This window comes from Arachis hypogaea, chromosome 10 (genome assembly GCF_003086295.3).
Source record: "Arachis hypogaea cultivar Tifrunner chromosome 10, arahy.Tifrunner.gnm2.J5K5, whole genome shotgun sequence".
Taxonomy (NCBI): Eukaryota; Viridiplantae; Streptophyta; class Magnoliopsida; order Fabales; family Fabaceae; genus Arachis; species Arachis hypogaea.
Window position 1 is genome coordinate 110,391,438 of NC_092045.1, and position 8,650 is coordinate 110,400,087.

The 8,650-nt window shown below is 34.0% G+C and overlaps 1 protein-coding gene across 2 annotated transcripts; it reads left to right on the forward strand.

The window, feature by feature from the left end:
- Nucleotides 1-5,438: 5,438 nt before the first annotated feature.
- LOC112716531 (protein SPIRAL1-like 1) lies at nucleotides 5,439-8,403 on the forward strand. 2 transcript variants are annotated; one of them, XM_072205426.1, is made up of 4 exons: nucleotides 5,619-5,730; nucleotides 6,566-6,585; nucleotides 6,735-7,065; nucleotides 8,045-8,403. In XM_072205426.1, exons 3-4 carry the CDS (start codon nucleotides 6,766-6,768, stop codon nucleotides 8,132-8,134), a joined length of 390 nt encoding a protein of 129 aa, XP_072061527.1. In that variant the 5' UTR covers nucleotides 5,619-5,730; nucleotides 6,566-6,585; nucleotides 6,735-6,765; the 3' UTR covers nucleotides 8,135-8,403. The 2 variants fall into 2 exon arrangements, with proteins under 2 accessions (XP_025624241.1, XP_072061527.1); XM_025768456.3 differs by lacking the exon at nucleotides 6,566-6,585 and having other exon boundaries at nucleotides 5,439-5,730.
- The last annotated feature ends 247 nt before the right edge of the window (nucleotides 8,404-8,650 follow it).

Sequence of the window (8,650 nt, forward strand, 5' to 3'; positions counted from 1 at the left end):
GTAGATGTCGGATAAAGCTAAAAAAACCCTTGTTGTTGAACCTAAAGGTTGAGCCTGAGACCTCTAGTATAACCATTGAACTCTATCGAATGAGGACTCATGGAGTTGCTCATTGGAAAAGAGGAAGTATATGTAGAGTTTAAAGAAATAAATTTTTGAGGGCAAAAATTTCTGTTAGGGGGTAGGATGTAAAACCCACAAAATTTGTAAATAATTAGTCAATAAATTAATTATTAATCCAAGAAATTATAAAATAGAATTTTATAGTTTAGTGAGATAGGATTAATTAAAATATAAATTTTGACACTAATTTTAAAGAATTTGACCCAAGATTAAGTCGAAATGGGAGAACCGGATCTGTATTAGGCCCAAGACCCAATCCAACCCTTTATATATGAAGAGCATCAGCTCTGCTTCTTCCCAAAGCAAGGAAGAAACGCTAAACCTTGCATGGGAGAAGCCAAAAATACCAAAACCCTTAATCCAATTTCAAATTCACTTAACTTTCAATCCGGAGTTCCGATCGCCGCACCGTTTGCGGCCACGCGACCAACGCGTCGAGCTCTACAAAGTCTAGTACATTGTAAGGTAAGAAAGACACATTTTCTTTTTCAATTTCCTCTTCCCCAAATTCGAAACTCAATGTAAAATTATGTTGAATTTTGCATGATTTTGGTGTTTAGGTTCAAGTTAACTTGCAGGTATTATCAGGTTTATCTTGTTTGAGCTATGGGTCAGGTAAGCACCCTCAAACCCTTGGTATATATGTTAAATTAGTGAGATCTATTTTGATTATGGTGGTAATTACGATAATAGATTGAAATTGAGTGTTGGATGGAGCCAATTTGAGGATTTGGAAGCTTGAGGTCAAGTTTCGGAGGCCGGGTTTCGTTGGCAAGGTTTTGGAATTTTGGAAACTTGTGGTGTGGGAACACTTGAGGTGTTTCAAGTTTATTGAAAAATTGGCCAAGGTATGGTTTTGATTTCTCGTATGTAATATATAATGTCGTGTGAAAATTTAGGCTAATTGACCGTAAGATAGGTTGAAGTATGTATGTATGTTAAAAGTTAGTAATTTAAATATAAAGGTTGATGATTGATGATTTTGATGATGATTGATAACGAATTGTGAAGGTTGATAATTTAATGAAAGAAGTGTTGTATGATGTTGGTTGTGATGGAGATAGAGTAACATATATGAAGTATATATAATTGAGTAATTAGGTGAGGAAATTGTTGAATGAGTGTGTGAATTGTTGAATGATTAAAGGAAGCAAATTTGGCATTAGTGTGTTAGCTAATGATATGTATGTGGTGGTAAATTGATGATTTTGATTGTTTGATTGAGAAATTCTTATAAGAAATTATTTAAAACTGAGGTATGATTGGTTATGGTAGGAAATAAGGTTGTGTTGCTGTGATATGATAGGTTTTTAGTGTTAAGCATAAGACTCTATGTGGTAGAAATTTATATTTTTATACAAAACTCATTTTCAATCATTCTTGAACTATTGGAAAGATCATTAAATAAATTTTCATAAAAATCTATTTCATTGAATTTTCAACTCGAAGGACCGATTATGGCCCAACGAAGTTGGCCAAAAACCAGTTTTACAGAATTTATCAATTTTCAAGGGGTTCACGAGCCATATCAGTTTCTTCATCAATATAATACCTCCCAACGATCCCAATTCACTCCTTTACTATCAACCAAGTTAAAGCTTACTTAATTTACACATTACAACTTTAAATCATCATTTTCACACCTCAATTTTATGCCTTATCATTTAATGCATTTCATCAACTTATTCATTTCAAAAACCAATTCAAACCACATTTTAAACCTCCTCAATGACCCATCATCATTCTCAAATTATATCAAAATAATTTATGACCTAAATCACCCAAAAACTTTTTACATATTCAATACCAATTTTAATAATTACCAATCCAAACATAAATCACACATTCCATTCTATCACACTTACTCGGACTTACCCGGTCATGGCCTCAGGCCCAAAATTCACGGCTTATGACCCAACATTCATCTATTTAACTGCTGAATCATAAACACACAATCACCATCCAAGTTCAATTTCAACAATGCATCAATTACAACATATCAATTCCATCCAATTACACAATTGAAGCTTATTCTTAGGGGTACCTAGCCTAGGACTTCATATCACATTACATGGTATTTAAATGAAATTCAAACCATACTTTAATGTCCGCGATTTCCAAACTCTTGGAGCCTTGTAATTACTCCCGTACCAATATCACATTGAGCAAGTTCCGCCTTACGCCCAAAATCAATCCAACAAGCTCTAATCCATCCAATTACATAATTCACATAGTCTCAACCTAGGGTTTTCGCATAAAATAGGAAAAATAGGAGGAATTGAGATTTCTTACCTTGCTTCACCTAACCTTGGGATGAAACCTCAATAGCACTTAAGGTTGGACCGTCCCTAAACACCAAAAATCAAACCCTTTAATATTTAAACCCCAAAAATGCAAAATTAGAAATAATAAAAAACTGATCATAGAATTTAAAATTTTTTACTACTTTGTTCAGATAAAATTAAAAAATATTTCGAGACGAACGTGTGGCCACAAATGGCTCATCAATCAGAGTTTCAGAGAGAAAGTTATGAGCGGAAGAATGAGAAGATGAATAATAAAAATGGCTCTCAAATAAGCTTTGGGTGAGGGTTATAAGGGTTGGTTTGTGGCCCACCTTGGTCCCGATTCATTTGTTTTAACCTGTTGGCTTAATTTTAGGTCAAAACCTTTAAAAATTAGTGCTTTAATTCGTATTCCAATTATGTTTACTTCCTAAATTATAAATTTTAGTTTCTTAACATTCTTCACTCATAATTAATTGTCTCAATTGCAATGTCAGACAAACTTAAACTGATACTGCTGGTTAAAATACCAATATGCGTTTTTATATATTTTTTCGAAATATATTACATGTTCCACTCAAAAAAATTCTTCGAATCCAATTATTATCATTAAAATTTCAAATTCCTAGGTTTTAATTTTTTACCATGTCTGGGCGCGTTTTAACTATTTTAATTTAATGATTAATTATCTAATTAATCCTTTTATAAATTTTTCGGATTTTACACTAAACTAGCTTTTTGTTTATTGTTGGTTATTGTTATGTTGGTAATTGTGATTGTTGTTTGTGTAGCATGAAAATAATAAAAACCATTTGGATATTGTGTAATAGAAAAGCATAAATGTGGTGGTTGTGATTATTGTACCCTATGAACAAATGAATAGAAATGATAATACAATATTTTATTTTGTCATTGTTGTTGCTATGAAGGTAAAGAACAATAATAAAATTTTAAACATTTAATTATAACATTCAGCTTATGTTAATTATTTTTAAATTTGTCTGTGTCAAATTAAACACTATCAAAAAACAATATAAAGTATTTAACTCAAACCAAAACACATACATCCTGATACATGAAACTCAAAAACTATAAAGTTCAATGTTTAAAACCAAAATATCTCAATGAAAAAATTTAAATTTTCAATTCTTGAATTTTCTTGGTGGTTTGAACTCCAAGGTTGGTACAAATCACAGAACGCTACGCAACCTTGAAGCTATAGCTGCAGATGCACCAACCATTGGATCAATACGAGCAGTTGTTGGTGGTGGAGTATTTGAAACTAGAATAATGAGTAGTGGAGGAGCATTTGAAATATTTGGTGGAGGAGCACTGGTGGCTGGTAGAGGAATTGAAGCTTATACAGTTGGTGATGGTGAAATAGTTGAAGGATAATGTTGTCTTCATTTTTGTGGGAGCTTTACTGGTCTTACCTGGGGTTGCACAACAGCTGTTGTAACTTGTAAGACAATATTTAATTAGATGAAAAAAAATATATAAAGTAACAAGAAAAAAGAATAATAATTAAATTAGGCACTAATATTGGAGTACATTTGGAAATTAGGTTGAATTGGTGGTTGGAAGTGGTACTTGAATATGATTCATAACTTGGTTGCATAGAGCAGGGGTAGCAGCCATAGAAATTGGGTTCATAATAGTAGAGGTTGGCTGTTGGGTGGGTTTTAAAATTTCAGTAGTTTTAGGTTGGTTGATACATGAGTTTGGAACTAGGTTAGGAGGAATGGGCCTAGAGTTTGGTCATGTTCTTAGTAAAACTGATTGGGTAGGGACTTCAACCACCACCTCCTTATTTTTTTGGATGGTAGTTCTTCCAAATACGTTGGAATAGATACTCCATGCTCATAGTACACATGCACTTTTCTGTGGTTTCTTTCAGCATAGAAGCACATCTCCAAGAGCTCAGCATAAGAATTTAGTTCCCTTAGACCAGTCTCTAAAGGCCTGTTTGGAACCAACCACCAACAGTGTTCTACCTTATCACATCCAAGCTCTTTGTAGTACTCCCTAATGAAAAACACATCTAACCGATCTAGGTCAAGTTTCGAAATCTCTAAAATATAGTTCCTGATGTATGAGACGACACCGTTTTCACTCGTCACAAAGGATCTCTATGGAGACACACAATAGTAATGAGAGTCATCTGCAAACAACAAATGATCATCAAAATTACCATCAATAAGGAAGGCACAATAAATCTAAACCCTAACCCACCATGAAAACACATAAATTACGTACATAAACTACATACATACTTCTATTTTTAGCACATTCCAACCATAACTATTATCATCACGGACAAAAACAAACAATAAAAACGAAACAACAACATACGAATAAAATCTGAACAAAAATATCCAGAAAAAATAGAACATTACAAAAGGGATGAACGAATGAATATCGACTTAACAATATAGAAAAAAGCCATGATCAAGAAAAACAGAGGAGTAGACAGTGGTTATTTTGTTTCTCCTCTTTATTTTAGTTACTTCTAACAATCAAAATACTTTTCGTCAGACCACTACGTGTGCAATAGAGATGAGACAATTACAATGCGGTTGCTTTCTTTGAGAGAGAATGTCTTAAAAAATTCTTCTCAAAGTGGCGCATTGAAGAAAATAACGAGAAGAAGAAGAGACGACGCTAGATTGAGAGAAGAATAGTCATTAAACATGTTAAATCTCCTCTATATATATTAAATGACGACGTTTCTATTCTATTTGGATGCCAAATAAAAAACGACGTCGTTTTGGAAGTCTAGCATAGTTTCTGTTAATCCAAATCATCTTTCTATTGGAAAATACTTCAGAGACAATTATAAGTCATTTTTGTTAAATTCAGTGATAATATAGAGATCACAGTAAATTTAGAGACGACTTTAAAATTCGTTCGTAAGTTGAGAGACTACTTTAAATATTAAATAAAAAAAATGTAAAATGCGTTAACAACAAGCGATGCATATGCACGTGAGCGCAATTATTTAGTAACTGGCCGGCATGGGCCAATCAATCCATATACACAATGTGGGACCCATTGGCCAGCTCCCTTCACTGACCTTTTTTTGCCTTTTTCCTCCATTTAGAATCCGTAAATAAATTGAGACGTTAACAAAATAACAATAAGAAATAACTTAATATTTACTATATTATTTTTCGGAGGTTTAAAAAAAAAGGCTCCATTTTAAATATTCCATTTCCATATTCATTTTATCTTCAAGTCACAGTGTGTGCCTCTCTTCTTAGTTCTTACTACCTCACCGACTCTGTTACCATCTTCCGGTGAATTGATCTCGGGAAAAAGAAAGGTAAGCAAAATCTCTGATCCCACTTGTTTCTGTTTCTCCATTTCGATCTGCACAGTGAACGAGCTTAATTCTCCTTTCTGAGTTTCCAAATCGAATATCGAATCTTATGTGTTGTTTTTGAGTTTGATGTGAAGTTTCACATTGTTCATGATTATTATTTTTTTCTTGATTACATGTTGTAAAATTCTACTTGATCGGTATTTTTTTAATAATTAAAAGGCATTGCTTATAATTTTTGCTTTTGTTATGGCCCAACCAGTGTTAATTGTGTGAATGTGGGGTTGGAGATTTGGATTAACTATTATTGAAATCACATTGCAAAGTTACTCTCGTGGCTTGCTATTTTCTGTGTTATTGGTTTCTGATTCACAAAAGGAAATATAAAAAATTACTGGCTACTGGTTTATTTAGCTTTGATTTGTTCATGGGATCACTTGCTTTTAGATTTTTTTAATTCCATTTGATACCTTTTATCATTGATTGCATGTACCTTGAGTGTGATGTGGTTTACAGGCTCTGAAATTGTTTCGTTTTCTTTAGATCTGTATTGTGAACAGTGTCTAAAGATAGTAGCAAAAGAGATGAAATTTTGATAGATTTCTTTACATAATTAAAGTATATTTCCAGAAATTGCTCATAAGATTCATGCATAAGAAATGGTAATTGGAGAGGAACTTCTGTGGGTTATGTTCTAGTTAACTGAGTGAAAAGCTTTTAAACTTTTATGGTGGCCTCTATAAATATGAATAAGAACTTGCTGGCCCGCAAAAGATTCCATTGTCGGTGTTAGCTATATATGATTGATGTTCTTCATATTTTTCTTATGTTAAAACAGTTATCTGCACGCACTAAGAGGTAATCAACTTATTTATTGGACTGCGTACACATTCTAATGGTTTGATTATCATATCCGTTGTTTATTATTGGTGGTTTCTGTTATCCAATTTGCTTTGAAGTTATCTTCTTGTCATTCCACTAAAGCTACATGCAATGCTGCAATGTAGGTTTAGCCGCACAAGTTCTAACTGACAGATAATGGGTCGTGGTGTCAGCGCCGGTGGAGGTCAGAGTTCTTTGGGCTATCTCTTTGGCACTAATGAACCTGCCAACAATGCCCCAGCTCCAGCTGCAGCCAATGCCCCGGCTGTAAACAATGCCCCAGCTGCACCAGCTGCACCAGCTGCAAGCCGTGAACGTCAGCCTGCAGATGGTGGTCATACCGAAAATGCTACTGTTACATCACCAGTTGATAAGCAAATTCCAGCTGGAATTCCTGGGAATCTCAAAAACAATTACCATCGTGCTGATGGACAAAACTGTGGCAACTTCCTCACGGTATTAACCCATGTTAACATCTCTTGTTGTCGATGTGGTCATTTGATTTGTACTGCATACTTGCGCTCCTTGTTGTTTATGCTCTCAATATTGTTGCTATATCCTTTAGCCTTTTCTAGTATTTCAAAGGCCAAGAGGAGGGTGTTTCACTTCCAACTGCTGTAGATTTTTCTTAAAATTATGCTGTTTCGTTAATCCTAATTATGGGATTTCGATTGACAGATATCTCATCATGCAATTCTGAATTATCCATATTAAGGATTGGCATTTCTTGCCCTCTATCCTTGACCATCTTTAGCTTTATATGTATTGTGTTTCCTTTATTTTATTTTTAACTTTCTTTCTCATAGCCGACCCCACCTCATAAGATAAGGCATTGTTTTAACTTTCTTTCTCAGTACATGAGCTTGAGTTGTATCTTACACTTTGTGGCACATGATAAAGAAGTTTTCTGATAGTGATATATCTTCGTACTAGCAATTTCATATGGTGCTTTTCTTGATATTATATCATTTCCATAAAATTTTATGGTATTTCACTGAATTATTTGTGTATGATGCTGATCTGCTGACCTCAAACACACTTTATAACTTAATGTGTTTTAAGATCTCAGCCAATGTGTTTCAAGGTGCATTTGCAATTATAGTTTTCACTATTACTGACATATTAGTAGTAGCTTTTGCACCATACAGCAATTCTTCCTGCCTTGTTGTGTCCCTAATTCCTTCCTCATTTTTATGCAATAAGTTATATATGAGAAAGCTGATCTCATACACCATATAAGTTTCACATTCCATCTAATGGTGGAGGTCAGCTCAGTGAATTTGGCCAAAATGAGTAATATTACATCTCATTTTATTATCTTTAGGAGTGAAGATTGATAATTTCCATACTAGTTACATTGTCTTCCTTGGTTATAAGCTTTGTTCGATATGCTGAGTTATCATCTATTGTTGATCATGGATTCCTTTGGTTGCAGGATCGACCATCTACCAAGGTTCATGCGGCTCCAGGTGGAGGGTCTTCCTTGAATTACCTCTTTGGTGGTCCTCCTCCTGAGAACAAGTAATTCATCACTGTGAAGAATGCTTTTCATTCAAGAGTTAAGTCCTTCATATGTGACTTACCCTTTTGTGAAATAGATAGTATTTCCCTATGTTTAGACTCATGAGTTGTTTCTTGTGCAACAATAAACCCATTTCCTTGACAATGTTGGAGTGGCCAATGGCCCAAACTATGGTGATTCATAGGTTTATTGTGATGTGCAATTATGTGTGTGTCATTTAATGTAAAATACTCTGCTTATGAGCAAATAGTATCCCCCTAATTGTTGTCCTACCTCTATAACTTCATCTTTATTTGGCTATCTTAAAGTTTCATCGCAATTATTGCAATCAATCCTTGTGTCTTGCTGATATAGTGAAATTGCTATGCAAAGCAGCAATGAGGGGAAATATAATTTTTTTGGGTTAAGAGTAGGTCCCCCTCCTTTTTGGTTTTAAATTGTGTCAACTTTTTCCTATGTGATAATGGTAAATAAATTGAATAACCGTTATAGAGGAGGGTTGGATATCTCTTGTTCACA